Below are 21,135 nucleotides of genomic sequence, written 5' to 3' on the forward strand. Positions count from 1 at the left end.
AAGCAAGACCCCACTCAAAATGGATCAAATATCTAAATCTATGACCCAATATCATCAAATTTTTAGAAAACATTGGGAAACCCCTGTAAGACATTGACATAGGCAAAGAGTTCTTGGAAAAGACCCTAGAGGCACAGACAATCAAAGTCAAAATTGACAAATGGGATCACATCAAATTGAGAAGCTTCTGCACTGCAAAAGAAACACTTAACAAAGCGAAGAGGAAACCAACAGAAAGGGAGAAATTATTTGCAAACTAAGCAACTGAAAAAGGATTAATATCCAGAATATATAAAGAATTTAAGAAACTCCACAACAAAACAAACATCCAGTTAAGAAATGGGCAAAGGACTTAAATAGGCATTTTTCAAAAGAGGAAATCCAAATGGGCAACAGACACATGAAAAAATGCTCAGGATCACTGGTCATCAGTGAAATGCAAATTAAAAACACAATGAAGTTTCACCTCACCCTAGTTAGAGTAGCCCTCATACAGAAATCAACAAACAACAAATGCTGGAAAGGATATGGAGGAAAAACGTACCCCAAACCCCTGTTGGTGGGAATGTAAACTGGTGCAAGCCACTGTGGAAGGCAGTATGGAGATAACTTAGAAATCTTAATAAAGACCTACCATATGATCCAGCCATCCCACTCCTGGGAATTTACCCAAGGGAAATAAAATCAGCATATGAAAGAGTTATCTGTACCCTCATGTTTATTGCAGATCAATTCACAATAGCTAATTTATGGAATCAACCTGTATGTCCATCAACAGAAGACTGGCTAAAGAAATTATGGCATATGTACGCCATGGAATACTACACATCGCTGAAAAAAAAAAGAAGTCGTCCTGATGTCTGCAACAAAATGGATGCAACTGGAAAACATATTTAGTGATATAAGTCATCCCCAAAAGGACAAACATCATATGTTTTCACTGATCAGTGGTAACTAATAGAGCACCTAAAAGCTAATCTATGGAAGTGAAATCGTCACTTTGATATCGATGACTTTGGATAGCCCTTGTCTTGACTGTTGAGGAACAGTTTTTTTTTGTTTTTTTTTTTACACTATTTGTTGAACTCTTTACTTAACATTATTAAACACATGTGTATAAAGTTAATTGAAGGGGCTGGCATTGTGGCATAGTGAGTGAAACTACCGCCTGCAGTGCCAGCTTCCCATATGGGCACTGGTTCAAGTCCTGGCTGTTCCACTTCCAATCTATCCCTCTGCTATGGCCTGGGAAAACAGTGGAAGATGGTCCAAGTCCTAAGGTCCCTGAGCCCACATGGAAGACCTGGAAGAAGCTCCTGACTCCTGGCTTCAGTTCAGCACAGTTCTGTCCATTGCAGCCAACTGGGGAGTGAACCATTGGATGTAAGACCACTTTTTCTCTGCCCCTCCTTCTCTCTCTGTGTAACTCTTTCAAATAAATAAATCTTTTTTTTTTTTTCAAAAAAAGTTAATTGAAAATAGATCTTAATAAAAAATAGGAATGGGAATAGGAGAGGGAGGAGGAAGAAGGGTGGGATTGTGGGTAGGTTGGGAAGAATAACTATGCTCCTAAAGTTGTATTTATGAAATGTATGAAGTTTATATACCTTAAATAAAAGGTTTTTAGAAGGAAAAAACAATCTGCCATGCAGTAAGCCTACAAAAACAATATATAAATAAACCCTGTTAGGCTCTATAACTTCAACAAAATGTTCCTTCCAAAGACAATATATAAATAAACCCTGTTAGGCTCTATAACTTCAACAAAATGTTCCTTCCAAAGTTACCATAAACATCTAATAGGCATATGAAAGAAATATTTTCAACACAAAGCTAAAAAAACTGATGTCATCACAGATGGTATGGATATTATCACTATTTTACTCTAATCTTGTTTGCTCTTTCTCAATCTATTTTATATTCCAAGTTTTCCAAACATTACATGTTGATATTATCTATTATCTAGGTTGTTGAGTTTTTTTGTCCCCTTCTTTTCTGTCATTTAGAGATCTACATTCAACTATACATTATGAACAAAGAGCTATCTTCCATTCTCATCCCATATTTTTAATGGTTATCTTTTGACTTCCCAATTACAACATGCCAAACTTCTTATCCGTCACTCTATATCCCTGTTACATCTAAGCCTCCAAATTGAGTCATTCCAGAACCGCTTTTTGTAATCATTCTCATATGAATCAACATCTTAAATTCCTTGTGTCTCTGTCATTACTTACTCTGTCCCATACTTTTAATATATACTATGATTTAGTTCAGAGACTCCTACTTTATCACTGTTGTAACTACCACTGTCTCTTATATCTTCTTGCTTTTTGTCTCAGTTATATCCCCTCTAGTCCATTCTCTACATGAATCCCAGAGTGATTCTCCTAAAACACAAACATAATTCTGCCACTTTACTAATTAAATAACTATTATATAAGCCCTGTTGACTAAATAGGGCAATGGAGATTAATGGGCACTTAGATAACCAAGTTGAGAAATCAGGAGGGAAGTCTAGGTTGGAAATGAAGCAAGATCACTCTAAGGAAACCTCCAATCCATAAGACAAACAGTAATAACTACATAACTATCTGAACTTATAAACAATTTTTGTGGTAAAAAAAATCCATAGAAAATTATCAGAGAAGGAAATATAACACCTTAAAAACAGTTAATTTACCTAATACAGGGGTAGGCAGTTAGCCTAGTGATTAAGATGTCAGTTAAAACCCCAAATCCCATATGCAGTGTCCAGGATTCAATACCTGATTCCACCTTCTGACTGCAGCTTCCCTTTAACGCAGTCCCTGGGGGCAGTGATGATGAATTCCTGCCACCTATGTGGAGACCAGAATAGCATTCCCAGCTCCCAGCCTTGTCTCTCAGCTCAGCTTCAGCCATTTTGGGTGGAATCTCTAGTATATAAATAATTTATATAAATAAACAGAATTTAAATATAAAATCTTCCAATTAAAAAATCAAATTCAAATGAGAAATAATTTTGCTGGACAATTAACACAAAAATGTGCTTAGTCTAATAATTAAAGGATGCAAATACAACAAAATGTGACAAAAATATAAGACTGCCAATATAGCAAGAGTGAGAATAAATTTCAAACACTTGGCAGTATCAATTAAAATTTAAAATGATCCCTCAATACTACTTCTAGGACTTTGACATACTGTTTGTATTTTCAGGACTATAGATACAAGCTTAACTTTGTATAAATAACTTTACTTATTTCGATGTTTGTTTTATACTAGCTCTATCTTAAAATAGAAATCTTCCTTTTCCTACTCCTAAATGCCTAGCAATAGAGAAAGTTTAATTCTCTAATAAATATCAATAAATTCAATTATATAATCATTAAAAATAATGAATTAGGTACCTACATGTGATAACTGGATTGGTGTCCATAATAACCCCAGATGAGAAAACTGAAACACAGAGATTATGTAACTAGCACCAGGCCATTTCACTCTCCCTGCAGCACTGGCATCCTATATGGGCACTGGTTCGAGTCCCGGATGCTCCTCTTCCTATCCAATTCTCTGCTGTGCACTGGAAAAGTGGTGTAGGATGCTCCAGATGCTTGGGCCTCTGCACCCACATGGGAGACCCAGATAAGGCTCCTGGCTTTAGATAGGCCAAGCTCTGGACTTTGTGGCCCTTTGGGGAGTAAACCAGAGGATAGAGGACCTCTCTTTCTCCCTCTTTCTGTAACTCTCTCAAGTAAACAAGCAAAAAATTTTTAAAAAATTGTGACACTGGGTTCTGAGTCCTTTCTCCATGGTTTATTTACTTATTTTTTTAGAGGATTTATTTATTTGAATGGTGGAATTACAGAGAGGTAGAAGCAGAGAGAGAGGTCTTCCATCCACTGGTTCACTCCCCAGATGGCTGCAACAGCCAGAGCTGCGCTGATCCAAAGCCAGGAGCCAGGAGCTTCTTTTGGGTCTCCCATGTGGGTACAGGGGCCCAAGGACTTGGGCCATCTTCTACTGCTTTCCCAGGCCACAGCAGAAAGCTAGATCAGAAGTGGAGCAGCCAGGACTTGAACCACTGCCCATATGGGATGCTGGCACTACACGTGGTGGCTTTACCTGCTACGCCAAAGCTCCAGCCCCAACTCCATGGTTTAAATACACTCTCAATAACAGAAGTGCATTAAATTAAAAACTACAGTGTCAGGCCGGTGCCGCAGCTCACTAGGCTAATCCTCCGCCTTGCGGTGCCGGCACACCGGGTTCTAGTCCCGGTCGGGGTGCCGGTTCTGTCCCGGTGCCCCTCTTCCAGGCCAGCTCTCTGCTGTGGCCAGGGAGTACAGTGGAGGATGGCCCAAGTGCTTGGGCCCTGCACCCCATGGGAGACCAGGAGAAGTACCTGGCTCCTGCCATCGGATCAGCGTGGTGCACCGGCCACAGCGCGCCGGCCGTGGCGGCCACTGAAGGATGAACCAATGGCAAAGGAAGACCTTTCTCTCTGTCTCTCTCTCTCTCACTGTCCACTCTGCCTGTCAAAAATTAAAAAAAAAAAAAAAACTACAGTGTCTTCTTAGATGGATCAGCTAAAAATATTAAATAACCTCCTCCATGCTAGGAACCATGCTAAGAATTAGTAATAAACTTATTAACAAGACAATGGAGATTTCTTCCTTTATGGTACAAAAGTGAGTTATTTTCCTAAATTTGGGAATATTGTTTGTTAGATGCACTAAGTTTCAGGTGGCTGTGAAATATCTGCACAGAACAGAGGAAAAAATCTGTACTAGAAGTGTTTTTAATGATTTATTTGAAAGAGCAACAGAGAGGAGGTAGAGAGGGATTATTTTTCATCTGCTAGTTCACTCCTCAAATGGCAGTAACAGGCAGGTTTCCCACATGGGTGGCAGGGGGCCCAAGTACTTGGGCCATCGTCTTCCTATGTGTATTAGCAGGAAGCTGGGTGGGAAGCAGAGCAGCTGGGACATGAACTGACACTCTGATCTGGGATGCCAGCATCACAGGGGGAGGCTTAATCTTCTGTGCCACAATGAAGGCTCCCCTTCCCTAAAATTAATATTTTTAAAAATTAAATGTACTTTTGGGAAAACGTTAAAGCAAATGAAGAACACCACAGTAAGGGGTTGACACTGTGGTGCAGATTAATTCTCCGCCTGCAGCACCGGTATCCCCTATGGGCGCTGGTTCTAGTCCCGGCTGCTTCTCTTCTGATCCAGCTCTCTACTATGGCCTGGGAAAGCAGTGTAGAATGGCCCAAGAGCTTGGGCCCCTGCATCCACGTGGGAGACCTGGAAGAAGTTCTGGCTCCTGACTTTTGTTTGGTTCAGTTCCAGCCGTTGCGGCCATTTGGGGAATTAACTCTGTCTGTAACTCTACCTCTCAAATAAATAAATAAAATCTTAAAAAAAAAAAAAAAAACCACAGTAAAATAATTTTGATTAAAAACAAAAAAACAAAGAACAGAGATAGGATAAGATACAGATGGCAAAGAGGCAGAAAAACAAAGAGAAAGAAAGTAATATAAAATAGACAAAGCAGCAAAGTAGGAACTCTTTGATTACAAGGTATTTGATATAGAAGAAAAAGGCTGAGAGTATTATTTTTTTCTGAAAATTTATGAGGCTTCCTTCTCAATCAGCTTTACAAAAGAGAAGGGGAGGTGTTCTCCATGAAGTAGGTGACTATGTAATTCAGCATTCTGTCAGGGCATTTTTGTGTTGGACAAATGTTAAACCAAATAGGACCAGTATCAGGAGTATCCCAGTCCAACCAGAATGGAGGCATGGTAGAGAGATTATAAAAGCAGCTGTAATTCCTAAGCTGTCCTATATACCTATATTACACAACTTCAAAACGCCTACTACCAAAAAGTTGATTTTATTACCCTGGCTCCTTCACTCTGGTTTTATCCGGTGATTGGTTTGGGGCCACACAGTACTAAAGTGTGATAATTACCAGTTAAGATCAGACCTCAAGACAGCTTGAGCACCTCTTGGAGTCCTGCCATCCACATTAGGTCAAACACTGCCCAGCCTGGCTAGGATTTAAGTATCATGAGGAAGTTCAGCCCTGCTGCTCATCCACTTGATATCCAAATAAGCCTCAGAGGCTACGCAAACTTGCCAGCCAGCAGATAGACCATAAGAACCTAGTCAAGATCAAAACTGTTCCATCAAGCGCAGCCTAATTTCTTTTAAAAGCATGGGCACAGTAAACAGCGGATTCCAGCCAATTTTGGAGGGATTATTCTACGTACAGCAATGGCTAACATGACTCATTTGAGGAAACCTACCACCTCAGAAATGCAGCAACGTGGTTTTTTAGAGTAGTGAACCAACCTAACCTATTGCCCTGGACAGGTGTGAGAAATCCAGGGCACTTTAGCCAAAGCCCTAGTAGACATTATGCTTCTTTTTTGGCTTGTTTTCTTTAGTTTCTTCCAGGAAATTTAGAGTGCTCTATAGAAAATTAATTATTGGTTATTTTCATGCTTTGCCTAGGAAATTAAAACCTGACACTAATATCACATTGCATTAAGTAACATTTTACAGTTTACATACTTTATAACCATCGTTTTCTTTAAAGACACCAAACAAAACAAATTAGAGAGCACTAGCATAGCAAGTACCAATATCCCATTTAACAAGTGAGGAACTCAAGTGGAAGGGCAAGTTCAATGACGGACAAGCAGCAAATAGCAAAGCTAGAATACTTAAAATTATACCTATCAGCCGGCGCCGCAGCTCACTAGGCTAATCCTCTGCCTGCGGTGCAGGCATCCCGGGTTCTAGTCCCCGTTGGGGTGCCAGTTCTGTCCTGGTTGCTCCTCTTCCAGTCCAGTTCTCTGCTGTGGCCCAGGAGTTCAGTGGAGGATGGCCCAGGTTCTTGGGCCCTGCACCTGCATGGGAGACCAGGAGGAAGCACCTGGCTCCTGGCTTCGGATTGGTGCAGCTCACCAGCCGCAACATGCCAGCCATAGTGGCCACTTGGGGGATGAACCAATGGAAAAAGGAAGACCTTTCTCTCTGTCTTAACTCAGTCAAAAAAAAAAAAAAAATTATACCTATCAATTTCCACTACAACTTCTCCTTTGAGCACTTATGCTAATGTTTGGGTGGTATTTTTCAGGTAATGCTGATGTTTGGGTGGTATTTTTCAGGTAGTTAATTAAATTGATGAGGCACCGTTTCCTTTCTTATAAAAGGTGGGGATAACATGGCTTAGCTCAAGTTATATTGATGGGGCCAGTGCTGTGGCTTAGAATAAACCCCCACCTGCAGCACTGGCATCCCATATCCATGACAGTTTGTGTCAGCTGCTCCTCTTCCAATCCAGCTCTCTACTTATAGCCTGAGAAAGCAGTCGAAAATAGCATAAGTGCTTGGGCCCCTGCACACATGGAGCCTTGGAAGAAGCTCCTGGCTCCAAACTGGCTCAGGTCCAGCTGTTGCAGCTCTCTGGGGAGTGAAGCAGTGGATGGAAGACCTTTCTCTATGTCTCTTCTCTCTATATATAACTCTACCTTTCAAATATTTTTAAAAAAAATGCATAAAAAGAATATACTTTGTTTAAAAAAAAGAATTATGTCGAAGAATAAATAAAATAATGTATTAATGCATAGCTGAATACTAGTACAAATGTTAAGCCCCTGCCCCACTTACCAAAACAGGACTCAGGTTTGTTAATCTCTACACTTAGTACAATGAGCATCACATGAAATAAACTTTCAGACAGGCAAATTTATTTCTACAGAAGAAGCATTTATTGCAGTTATAGAAAAATAACACTATTTCAACATCAGGGTAAATAAGCAGAAGTGTATTTTTTCCCTTGCATACGTATACTCAAATGTCAACACGTGATTTTAGGCCATTCTTAAATTAAAAAGGAACCACTGTAGAATCAAAGTAATATCTTTCAAGAGAAGAGATTTATTAAAGCTACATATCAGTCCTGTAAATCAGAAAACAGAAAATGGTCTTGTGCAGCCACTGTCAATTGGAGGATGCATCAGAATCACCCGCATTGCTGAGAACAGGGAACAAGAGGCAAATCACCAGGTGAGGCAAGCCCTTGGTTTCAGAATAAACACCAAAGCAACTTAAGATACAAACTTTGTTCCTCGAGGGGGGGGGGGGGGCAAAAAGAAAATACAAGAATAACAAGATAATACTCTCATGTATTACTCCATGTCAGACTGTGTGTGCTAAGTGCTTCCAACAATCCATAACACAGCTACAGAGATGATCATTTTAACATCATTATCATTTGATGCAGAGGACATACGGACCCACCCCAAAGTCCAAAATAGCTGCTATTATTTATTTTAAAAGTAACTCACTCACTCAGGTTTGAGTTCATGGGCTACTGGTACAATTTTTATACTGGTGTCACTTTCACTAGCTTCAGTGACTCACTTACATGGTTGAAATAACAATTTTTGTATTAAAACTAAGACAATGGATTCAAAAAAGACAGGGAACTAAAGCTTCAAAATCGTATACTGCTTCTAAATCATCCATAGCTAGATGAACAAACTGGTTCTCAAAGTGAATCATTTTAGGCAGTTTTGGATGTTCCCTACACCGTTTTCTGAACCTCAGAAAGCTGTTTAAAGATGAAAACATGGGAATAAAATATCTATAATTTTCACCACTTTCCATATTCAGTACACTACAGTGTTTCGTAGTTTAAAGTTTCTAGCCATTTAAATACCTACCCACATATATATCTGAAATTTTAATATTCTAAAACTATAAAACATAGCTATAGAGGTGCAGTTAGGCTAAGGACAGTGTTTCTCAAATTTGGCACTAATGACATCTTGGGTTGGGAAATTCTTTCCTGTGAGGGAGACGTGCTGTGTACAAGACGTTTAGGAACTTCACTGGCCTCTTCACACTAGATGCCAGTATCAACCTGCCTCTACCCCAGTTTTAAAAACCAGAAATGTCTCCTGACATTTCCAAACATTTTCTGGGGGCCCAAATCACTCCTGGTTGAGAACCACTGGGATAGAATTTACATAGATATAATTGTAAACTCTGGGTGCACAAATACTATAATATTCCTAACTTAGAGTCTAGCACAGTAAGTTTCTGCTATACTGTTTATGCTGGGGCACAAAAGGGTTTTTTTTTTTTAATATATAATATACTACAGAAGCATACAGTTACCCACGTATAATTATCTTTTTCCTATGGAAAACACTGACATTAGACACAGGGAGTGGGGGGAGAACAGGTAATCCAGTAACCATCTTTCTATCTCCTGGTATGAGAAAAACCTACAATTTAGAAATATTTGCTAAAGGAGACCTGAGAAGGTCACTGTAAATGTCCCTCCTTCTGAATCCGAAGTCTCTCTTTCTCTACTTGTAAGCGCTCCTTCTCAATCTGCAGCTTCTCTGATTCAAACTTCAAAAATTGCAGCCTATCCTTTTCCAGTTGCAAGCGTTCTCGCTCAAGTTTCAATTTCTCTGTTTCAATGTCCTGTGGTTGAAGTACGGACTTTTCCCCTTGGCCAAGTTCATTTTCCAAAGATGGCTTCTCCGAATTGACTATCTGCAACCGCAGCTTCTCTCTTTCGATCTGCAGCCGCTCCTTCTCCAGCTGAAGCCGCTCGTGCTCCATGTCTAAATGCCGCAGCCTCTCCTTTTCAATCTGCAGGCGTTCCTTTTCCACCTGCAGTCGTTCAGCCTCAATATCCAGTCGTCGTTTTTCCAGTTCTAGTTTCTGTTTCTCTATGTTTACAAGCAAATGGGGTTCATCATATGCAGGTCTAGATGGTGTCGAGTTCAGGGTAAAAAACTCATCAATGTGGGGGAAATCAGGAAGTTCATTTTCCCTCCTGGACTCTGGTATGACAGAAGACAACATTTCCTCTTCCTCCTCAATTTCAAACTGAGAGAAAAGAGTAAAGCGATTTAAACTCAAGGTTGTTTTCAGATGGGAAGAAAAATATTAATGACATAAAGAGAAAACAAATGGAATGACCTTGTATGGAAGCAAGAAAGAAAGTCTGAGAATTTAACCACTCCTGGATTATAACTAAAAAACATAAAGAGGCTCACAGGTTAATACTTACTTCAGGACTCTGGGGATCCCGTTCTTCCTCTTCCACTTTGACCTCTGTTAAGGATCCACCTGCATCTCTGAAATCTGCCACATTTTGCCAGTCAAAATTTGCATCATTTCGGAAGGCAATCTTTTCATCAATGTCCTCAGTAAGAGAGTCATCTAAATCGGAGGTGGGAAGGGGAAACCCTGACCCAACCAGCTTAATGTTTGCCTTCATCCTCTTTCTCTTCATAAGCGCACGCCAGTCCAGGTACCTTCTTTTCACTTCCGTCCCTGTCCTCTGTTCTCCTTCTCCTACAGCATTCACACACTGTGCAATCTCCTCCCAGGCCATTCGCTTCATCACGTTAATTGTTGTGTTGAGCTGCTTAGAAAAAATGACTTCTTTCCTTTTGGTAATTTCTTTCAAAAGTGTCTGAGTTTCTTGAACGCTAAAATTGCTTTTCCTTTTCCTTTTCAATTGCTTCATGTTTAAAACCTGAATGTAGTTTTTACAGTACACGTGGACGTGAAAAGAATCTGAGGAATGCCGCAAGCACAAAAACCAATGACAGAAAATCCCTTGTTGGCACTTAGTCCAAATCACTGAACTTTCCGATCATCTAGCAGCAGAGGCAGGGTGGCTACTTCCTAAAGGGGAAAAAAAGTAAAATCAATCAATTGGCCTGCAACTTTTGTAACATGTGCCAACCCAATAAGCTATATAATTTTGAAAAGAAATGTAAAATGCTCTAAATATTGCTCAAAATTGTCTACTTCTCTTGTCTGCCAGCACAGTTTTTTAGAGTTCATCTTCTACTGTTTTGAACTTTGTTTTCTCTGACCTCCATTTCAGCAGCAAATGATAGATTCTGTTTTTCACCTGAGTGATTGGAAACAAAAAGATGTGGGATGGACACATTTTTGGTGATGTTTTAGATGCACACAATCAGACAGATTATTGGCACCGGGGCTGGTGCTGTGATGTAGCGCGCCAAAGCTGTTCCTGCAGTGCCTGAATCCCATATGGGTGCCCATTCATGTCCCAACTGCTCCTCTTCCTATCCAGCTCCGTGCGATGACCTGGTAAAGCAGTGGAAGATGGTCCAAGGGCTTGGGTCCCTGCACCCGCATGGGAGACCCAGAAGAAGCTCCTGGTTCCTGACTTTGGATTGGCTCAACTCTGATAAAATACAACATTTTTTCATGAAGAGAATCTTCAGCAAATTGGGTATGAACATTCCTCAATATAATCAAGGCAATATATGACTAACACACAGCCAGCATCATATTGAATAGTGAAAAGCTGGAAGTATTTCCACTAAGATCCAGATCCAAACAAGGATGCCCACTTTCACCATTGCTATTCAATATAGTCCTGAAATTTTATCCAGAGCCATTAGGTAAGAAAAAGAAATCAAAGGGATACAAATTGGAAAGGAGGAAGCCAAATTGTCCCTTTTTACAGATGACATGATTCTATTTACAAGGGAACCAAAGGATTCCACTAAGAGACTACTGTAACTCAGAAAAGAGTTTGGTAAATTTGAAGGATAAAAAATCAACACACAAAAATCAACAGCCTTTACATACACAGACAATGCCATGGCTGCGAAAGAACTTATAAGATCAGTCCCATTTACAATAGCTACAAAAAAACCTTAAATACATTGGAATAAATATAACCAAGGTTGTGGAAGATCTCTACAACAAACCATTAAGAGATAAATAGGAGACACCAAAAAAAAAAAAAAAAAGAATCTTTCATGTTCATGGATTGGAAGAATTAATATTATCAAATTATCAATCCCACCAGAAGCAATTTAGATTTGAAGTGATCCTAATCAAAATACCAAGGACATTCTCTTCAGAGCTACAAAAAAATAATGCTAAAATTTATATGGAAACACAAGTGATCATGAATAGCTAAATCAATCTTAAACCACAGAAACAAAGCTGGAGGCATCACAGTATCAGACTTCAAGACATAGTACATGACAGTTTTAATCAAAATAGTCTGGAGCTGGCAGAAAAACAGATATATAGACCAATGGAAGAGACACCCAAGAAATTAATTCACGCATCTACGATGAACTAATCTTTTGACAAATGAGCTGAAATCACTCCCTGGAAAAAGGACAGACTTCAACAATTGGTGATGGGAAAACTGGATCTACAAATGCAGAAGTATGAAATAAGAACGCTATCTTACACCTCATATAAAAATCAACTCAAAATGAACCCAACTTTACATTCTGATACAATCAAATTACTAGAGAAAAATCTGAAAATACATCTGCCCCTATGACCCAGCCACCCCACTCCTGGGAATTTACCAAATGAATTGAAATCAGCATATGAAAGTTATTTTTACCCCCATGTTAGTTGCAGCTCAATTCACAATAGCTAAGATATGGAATCAACCAAGATGTCCATGAAATGATAACTGGATAAAGAAAATGTGGTGTGTTTAAACTATGGACTACTACTCAGCTAGAAGAAACAATGAAATCCTATCTTTTGCAATAGAATGGATGCAACTGGAAACCATTATGCTTAGTGAAATAAGCCAGTCTCAAAAGACAAATAACATATATTCTCTCTGATATGTGACAGTTAATATACAACACAAAAAATGGATAGAAATAAAATGGCCATTTTCAAATATGACTCATTTTTGGCCCTTGTTTATACTCCTGTGGTACTCTGGTCTGCCTACTTTTACTTGGTAAATATTATGATTAGTGGGAAATTAAACCTGTGAATGTACACTGGATTAAAATTATGTCTTTGCAAAAATTGATGAAGCCAGGAGAGGATGGAAGGGGGTTGGAGTAGAGCAGGGGAGGGAATTGTGGTTGTGTTCTTGGAACTGTACTTACAGAATGTATAAAATCTGTTCTCTTTATATTAATAAAAAGTTTTTATGAAAATAGGCAATACTGTTTTTTAGGCAGAATCTACCAACAGTAATCATAAAAGCAGGTTATCAAAGAAAATTTTTAAAAATGGAACAAGCAGGTTAAATGTCCCTAAAAACAGAACAGAAAACTAACGTTACACCAAATTTCATATCAAATTAAGTATCTACAATGTGAAAAAGATAACTTTTTGAATCACTTAAAAACCATTATCATATTTTTAACATAAAAGCATGGTAAAAATACAAATATTCATCAACAGGAGACTGGATAAATAACTATATAAGTTAAACAATGACACATATGCAATAAATGTCATATTAGAGTATGGCTATATCACTGCATATCATCATCCCTGTTTAGATATCAAAATTAAGGCAGCCAACAAAAGTGTGAAAGGAAATGTGCAGGTCTTGGCATGTAACCTATACACTCAAGTTAGGAATAAACCCAGACCCAAAATATGCTATGTTTGACAAGCTTATTACTGTCTACCACCAATCACTAGGTATAGGAAGCTTAGACACAAGACATTTCTGCCTAGACCATGTGGCTATCTATTAGCCCATAGCACATTTGCTTTATTTCACTTCAAGGTGATTAACATTACATTAAAAATCTACTCATGAGAGATTTTTATTACAGGAAATAATATGTTTTTTAAATATTTATTTTATTTATTTGAAAGGCAGAGTAAGAGAGAGAGAGAGAGACAGAGAGAGGGAGAGAAAAAGAGAGATTCATCTTCCATCCACTAGTTCACTCTCCAAATGGCTGCAACGGCAGCCAGAGTTGGGCCAGACCAAAGCCAGGAGTCAGGAGCTTCACTGGGGTCTCCCACGTGGGTAGCAGGGGTCCAACCACTTGGGCCACCTTCTGCAGCGTTCCCAGGCCATTAGTAGGGATCTGGATTGGAAATGAAGCCGACGGGAGTCTAACCAGCACCCGCATGGGAGACCACGGTTGCAGCAGTGACTTTACCTGCTATGCTATAGTGTCGGCTTGGGAAATACAGTTTTTTAAGTCATATAAATTCACTATTCCCATCTATTGAGTTAAAAAAAAGCTATACAAACATATTTAAATAACCCGAATAAAGGTACAAAATGAAGTAAAAATCTCATTCTACCGTCAACATAACTAATAGGAACAAACTTGTGGGATTCCTTCCAAAACAATCATGTTTATAATAGCATGTAAGTATTAACAAACATATTACATGCCTTACATAGATACTAATACCACCCACATATTAATTTAAAAAGCAGTGACTTGAAACTATTAACAGAGATAAAATTATAAAAATGAAGACAACTGAAAACAGAAAAGCCATATGGGTAACTTATTTTAAAATACAAATGAAGAAACAGGAAATTGTGAATATACAAATATACCCACTTCTGCAATGAAAAATTATGAAATTAAAATATTCTGAAGATGTTATCATAAAGTCTCTCAAGCTAACGTGTAGAGGAATCACCTGGAGATCCTGTTAAATACAGATTCTGATTCAGCAAGTCTGGGTGAGACCAGAGATTCTACATTTCTGACAAACTCCCAGATGATGCTGATATTACTGGTGTTTGTAACAAGGTGGAGATGATCAGCACTGTCCAATGAAAATATAATGTACCTATATGTATAATTTAAAATTTCCTAGTATCCACAGTAAAAACAAAACCGATTGAATTTTCACAAATTATATTTTACTTTATATATTCAATAGTATTGTAATATGACAGAACTTCGTAAATTTGTGAAATATGAAATTAAAACAGATGTTTATTTTGGTGTGAAAAAATTTTGAAATGCATGCACATTGGGGATATTGGGAAACTGTGGAAAATGCATACAAACAATGCATGAGTTTCCAAAGTCTTATACAAAATAAACTTAACTTTTAATTCCATTTCTCTATAAACTTTTTGAAGTGCCACTGTATGAAATCAATACAGACATTATTAATGATTGATTTTTCCATTACTGTTTTTCCACCAAATCTATAAAATCCAGTGTATATTTTTACGGCTACAACACATCTCATTTTGTACTGTCTACATTTCAGGAACGCAATAGCACATGTATCTAGGGGATAACCTATCAGATAGTACTGATTTAAAGTGCATTGAAATCACCTAAGGAGATTAAAGAAAAATCTATAACTAGTCCCAATCTCTGGCCAATTAAAGCAACCTTGCAATAGGGCCAGGCAATGGGAGATTAAGAAGCTCTTCAGATAATACTCAGTTGAAGCCAGGAGTGAGAGTCACTGTGTTGGAAAATCAATGCTTTAAGTCTACTTACTCAAATGTGTTTAGAAAGGCACAAAGAGTGCAACTACTGTAGCTGCTAAGAAATTTTCTTTCAGAGATCATTAAGAAAACATCTATCTGCCACAAAAAATTTATAGTACAAATAAAAGTAGTTGAACTTGGGGAAAATATGCCCAACAAATTGATATTTCAGATGCAAGAAAAATATGCCTGATTGTAGGACCAATTCTCACTCCTATTTGTTGGAAATCCATCAAAGAAATTCAAGCTTAAGTCAATTTAGACTTAAAAAGATTGGGGGAGCGGGGGCTGATGTTGTGGTGTAGTGGGTTAAGCCGTCACCTACAGTGCTGGCATCCCATAGGGGCGCCAGTTCTAGACCCGGCTGCTCCACTTCCGATCCAGCTCTCTGCTATGGCCTGGGAAAGCAGTGGAAGATGGCCCAAATCCTTAGGCCCCTGCACCCATGTGGTAGACCCAGAAGGTCCCGGCTACTGGCTTCAGATCAGCACAGCTCCAACGGTTGCGGCCATCTGGGGAGTGAACCAGCGGATGGAGAGCCTCTCTCTCTGCCTCTCCTTCTCTCTGTAACTCTTTCAAATAAATAAATAAATCTTAAAAAAAAAAAAAAAAAAAACATGGAGGGACCAGCACTATGGCATAGTGGGTAACGCTGTGGCCATCTGGGAAATGAATCAGCAGTTGGAAGATTTCTCTGTCTCTACCTCTCTCTCTGTAACTCTGCCTCTCAAGTAAATAAATCTTAAAACACATACACAGAGCAAAACAAAACAAACAAAAAACCAGAAGAAATGGACTCCTCTCTGGAGAGTATGATGTTATTGAACATCTAATCTTTATTAGAAAGAATTAGGATTGAATTAGGAATATCTATCAGTAACAACTATTAAGATTGCTTTTTTCACAAGGGTACTTCAAAAAGTTCTTGGAAATGCATTATGAAAAATCTGCATGGATTTCAAAATATTTTGCACCAAAATAAACTTATCTTCTTAAAAAAATGTGAAAGGAAGGAAAGGAGGGAGAGAAGGGGGAAGAATTGAGTAGCAGAGGAGGGGATAGAGAAGAAGGGGAGACCGAGAGGGGAAGTGAGAGAGATGGAGAGAGGGGAAGAGAAAGGACTACCATCTACTGGTTCACTGCCCAAATACCAGCAATAACTGGAGTTAAGATAGGCCAAAGTCAGCAATTCAATCCAGGTCTCCCAATTATTTGAGTCATCACTTGCTCTCTCCCACAGTGAGTATTAGAAAGAAGCCAGAATCAGAAGCAAAGCCAAAAATCAAATTAAAGAATTCTAATACGGGATTTGGTATCCCAACCAGTAGCTTAACCACTAGGCCAACATTCTGCTCTAAGCTTATCTAATTCCATTTTCTATTAAAGTACCTTCGTATGTAATGAGTGCTTAAAAACATTTCACAGACTTTCTATTGTACTTAAGAAGTTTATTCTCCCTGTTCTTTCTATTATATGTCCTACTGTAGACTCCTATATATATTCCTATATATCTACCTTTTCCAGTTGATCCATCATCTTTGACACTAACCTCCAACTTACTTCACCACTTCACCACTCTACCTTTTCTCTGTGCAAACATTACTAGTTATTCTATAATTTCTCAAAATTCTAGATTAGCACCATTCAAGAGAAATAGGAGTATGAGAATTGTGCATGTAATTTTAAATCCTGTAGTAGCCCCATTCAAAAAGTAAAGCAAAATAAGTAAAAATGAACTCAATGTACTCAAAATGTTCTAATTTTAATGTGTAATCAATATAAACATTAAGGACATATTTCACATTTTTATTTTATATATGGTCTCCAAAATCTGGTGGATTTTTTTTTTTTTTTTGGACAGGCAGAGTTAGTGAGAAAGAGAGAGACAGAGAGAAAGGTCTTCCTTCCGTTGGTTCACCCTCAAATGGCCGCAACTGCCGGCGGGCTATGCCAATTCTAAGCCAGGAGCCAGGTGCTTCCTCCTGGTCTCCCATGAGGGTGCAGGGCCCAAGCACTTGGGCCATCCTCCTCTGCTTTCCTGGGCCACAGCAGAGCTGGAATGGAAGAGGAGCCACCAGGACAGAATCCGGCACCCCAACCGGGACTAGAACCCAGGGTGCCGGCGCTGCAGGCGAAGGATTAGCCAAGTGAGCTGTGGCGCCAGCCCTGGTGAATATATTATACTTTACATTTTACACCTCTATTTTGACTAGTTGTATTTCAAGTGCTCAACAGCAACATGTGGTTACTGGCTACTCTATTGGACAACTTAGCTCTGTCATGATTTCTGCCTTAGGACTATCACACATGTATTCTTCTAGTCCATTTCCCCAAATCTGATGGTATCTGCACTTTCATCTGGCCAATGCCTATTCGGCCTTCAGCATTAGGCTTAAATGTCTACTGTTAAGTCCAGTGTCTTTGCTATATGCTTCCACTATTAGGCTGTATAACAATGGTTTATTTTTACATTAGAAACAATAAGGGATCGAAGGTGAATACATTACTTCTGGTATTAAATAATTAATATCTAGTAGATGCATTTTTTTAAATAAAGTACATGAAAAAATTGTAATGGACTCTGTAAACTAAGATCAGACCACCTAGGCTTATATGCCATTTCCACCACTTGCTAGCTCAATGATCAAGTAAATTACTTAACTTTTTAAACTTACTTCCTCATCTGTAAATGGAAATAAAAATAATACTCATGATGACTGAATCATCAAGATAATCCAATTAAGAAGCTTATAATGCCTAAGATAATAGTAAGCTCACACTAATGTCAGTTATTATCCATTCCCTACCACAGTACCTGAACATAGCAAGTTTTTACTGAATGAATAATGTAAATATATTAAAAAGAACAAGAAAGAAGTATTAACAATGTATCCTGAGTCTTCAGAAGGAGAAATCCTTGATGGGATCAAGGGAGGTTTGGGAAAGAAATTAGCATTTGATATTCATTTTATAAAACAAGTAAACTTTGAGGGATCGACACTGTGGCATGGCTGGTAAAACCTCTGCCCACAGTGCTGGCATCCCATATGGGCACCGGTTAAAGTCCAGGCTGCTCCACTTCCAACCCAGGTCTCTACTATGGTTTGGGAAAGCAGTAGAAAATGGCACAAGTCTACTGGTATGGGAGACCCAGAAGAAGCTCCTGGTTTCAGATTGGTACAGTTCCGGTCGTTGCAGCCAATTGGGGAGTGAACTAGCAGATGGAAGACCTCTCTGTCTTCCTGCCTCTCCTTCCGTCTGTGTTACTCTTTCAAATAAATAAATAAATCTTTAAAAAAAAAATAAAACAAGTAAACTAATGAGGGACAGAAATAAAGGGAAGAAGCGTTAAGAATTAAAGCTGAAAAATAGGAATTATTAGCTATACTTTGTGAAAATGTGCTGAAAGAAACAAGTATCTGTGACAGTTTACACATTTTTGAAATTCAAGCAGGTTACTCTTTCATATGGAGGCACTATTACAATATAAACTCTAGTATATAAACAAAATATAAGCATATAATAAAAATACTTGAAGTTGTCAGATAATCCTAACTTATGTAGATACCACCATCAGATCTTGACATTCTTGGAATCTGAGATCAATTTACTAATTAGAGGGTTGTAAATTTATTGGTACATGGCAGAAACAGTGGTCCTTTAAAATCTACCACTGAGTCGATATGTTTGTCAAGTCTGGAAGTTGTTTTTGCTGTTGGCAAAACCCATTTTTCCTCCAACAACTCCATACCTCTACCTTACAAAGTATTATCCCTTTGTCCCTAACTGATCTATATGCACTTCAGCATTTTTAACCTCAATGAAAATGAGACGGAGGTCCATCTTAAGAGATCTTGGCTTATTTATGTGAAAACCTTGGACTGAAAACTTGACATTTTTTGATTAAGTGCAAGAAAGCCCCAGAGCCAATGCATCTTGAATTACCAAAATTTGGTAGCTATGCTTACACAGAGAAGAGCTATGTTTCCAAGAATGTTGCCTTTCTCTGCTTCCTCTATATTTTGTTACCTATGCAACCATGTCATATATACCAGTGTACCTATGCTGTTCATTCCCCAATAATTGTTTCAAAACAATATTTACTGAACTTCTACAATGTACCAAGCACTAGTCTTGGTGCTGGGGATACAGCCCCTCATGAAATGTAGATGTCATATGCTATCCTTTTTATACTGCTTGCTGTCCCTGTCTTTACAGGAGGTAATTAATAACTGAAATACCTACACCTTAGACACCATCCATACCCAATCAAAGAAAACAGCCATTTTCCTTAAATCCCATCTCAAAAACGTTCTGCACCAGTTGGAAATAGGAAAGATATGTGGTCTCCTTTCAGAATCCTTTGTGAAGATTTACTGCCAATAGCGTATAAGCCTGCGGTTTTTTACAAGGACTAACATCTGAGAACAAAGTTCCTCGATACCCCATGGGTTACTAAAATTAAGCCAGCTGAGAAAAATCAGGCAGTAAATTGGGGCGGAAAGGGGGGTGGGGATTTAAAGTAGCTCGGAGAGAAAAGTTTTCACAAATCTGCCAACTCCCCCCGCCCCACCTTCTTTAAAGTGAAGTTGCCCCTCCCCCACATTCCCACAGGAAATTCACTTCCCTGCCAAATAGGCTACTCGAAAACTTGCGGCAGGCAAATAACTAAAGTTTACGAAGGGCTGCCAGTTACCAAAGCACCTTTCACGCCCTCCCCGCCGCTTCCCTCGCGTCGCCCACTCCCATGGAAGCAGCAAAGACGAGATTCCCGGGAGGCCACGGGCGCGCACCTGACTCGTTCCCAGCGAAGAGGGTGCTGTGGGGAAAGTCGGGGCAAACTGGGGAGAGATTCCGCTCTCGGGATATTTAACGAGAGTCCTAAGTGCCCAGAAACTTCCACAGTGTTGTTTCAGCGGCGTGGGGCCTCGTCACCTCCCCAGTCAGGCGACAGTCGCCTGTGGTACTTCTCCCGAGAGACGTAGTCCCGCTACGCCGCAAAGCCAGCGCCAAAGCCCGCAGCGGTGACGCGAGCCACCTGCCGCTAACCTCGCCGGGACCTTCCCCGCTGCGAGAGCACCCACCGTCCGCAGACCCGTCGCTTCTGGCGGCTTCCTCCCACACAGATCCGCTCACCTGCAGCCCCGGCGGCACCTCCGCAAGATCGCCCCTAAGGGGGGTTAGAAAAAAAGATGCTTCAACGATTCCCCGCCCACTAACTTTGCCCGCCCCCTCTGCTGTCACGCATTGGCTCAAGTAGCTGCCGCTCACTTGATGCGGCTTATGCATTGGGCCAAATGGCATTGCCATTCTGGCTGGGAGCCCGCCCCAGGCCTGGCCTCACAATGGGAATCGAGTCCCAAACCGGTTCCGGGTTAGTGCCCTGGATGCCGCCCCCCTCGCGATTCGCCTGTCGCTGTGCGCTAGTCTTTGGCGCGCGGCTCTGTCAGTCAGGTGCGCTTTAGGAAAAGATTGGCCCCTGGCGATGAGCTTGCTGCGCTTTTCCGCCTGATTGGGGCACTGGCAGCTCCATCTCCTACTCTTCGCCTGTCCTTGACCCTCACCTGTAAAGGCAGAGAGTCAGTGGGAGGCTCGTGTTGCTCCAGCCGCTCCCTAGGCTAGCATCACTTGCTGCTCAACCAACTGCGACCTCGTTTGGCCCCAACCGTTCTTCTGAGATTGTCCTTGCCAAAGGTCACCGGTGACTTCCTTATGACCACATCTAGGAGTCACTTCTTATTAAACAACTCCTCAAAAAAAGAAAAGAAAAAAGCCGTTAGATTTACTGGCCGTTTCTTCAGTGTTTCCCTAGATATGTGCTTTTCTTGGTTTTCTTGAATCTTAGTCCTGTGTTAC

At 39.8% G+C, this 21,135-nt stretch overlaps 1 protein-coding gene across 3 annotated transcripts; it reads right to left on the reverse strand.

Moving 5' to 3' along the window:
- Positions 1 to 7,745: 7,745 nt before the first annotated feature.
- Positions 7,746 to 20,645, reverse strand: MSANTD4 (Myb/SANT DNA binding domain containing 4 with coiled-coils). Of its 3 annotated transcripts, none has more exons than XM_008261977.5 (3): positions 20,416 to 20,645; positions 10,093 to 10,715; positions 7,746 to 9,908 (listed from the first exon to the last, which is right to left on the reverse strand). In XM_008261977.5, the coding sequence occupies exons 2-3, from the start codon at positions 10,552 to 10,554 to the stop codon at positions 9,333 to 9,335; spliced, it is 1,038 nt and encodes a 345-aa protein (XP_008260199.1). In that variant the 5' UTR covers positions 10,555 to 10,715; positions 20,416 to 20,645; the 3' UTR covers positions 7,746 to 9,332. The 3 variants fall into 3 exon arrangements, with proteins under 3 accessions (XP_008260199.1, XP_017199104.1, XP_017199105.1); XM_017343615.4 differs by having other exon boundaries at positions 20,364 to 20,645; XM_017343616.4 differs by having other exon boundaries at positions 20,073 to 20,470.
- Positions 20,646 to 21,135: the final 490 nt, after the last annotated feature.

The sequence above is a fragment of the Oryctolagus cuniculus genome, chromosome 1 (genome assembly GCF_051225735.1).
Source record: "Oryctolagus cuniculus isolate XC-2025 breed Fujian yellow rabbit chromosome 1, ASM5122573v1, whole genome shotgun sequence".
Lineage (NCBI taxonomy): Eukaryota > Metazoa > Chordata > Mammalia > Lagomorpha > Leporidae > Oryctolagus > Oryctolagus cuniculus.

Bases quoted from the DNA above. Each gene is read 5' to 3' on its own strand.
- MSANTD4 (XM_008261977.5), bottom strand. From the start codon at position 10,554: ATGAAGCAATTGAAAAGGAAAAGGAAAAGCAATTTTAGCGTTCAAGAA. The intron at 9,909-10,092 runs GTAAGTATTAAC...CTTTTCTCTCAG, and splicing joins GGGATCCCCAGAGTCCTGAA to TTTGAAATTGAGGAGGAAGA.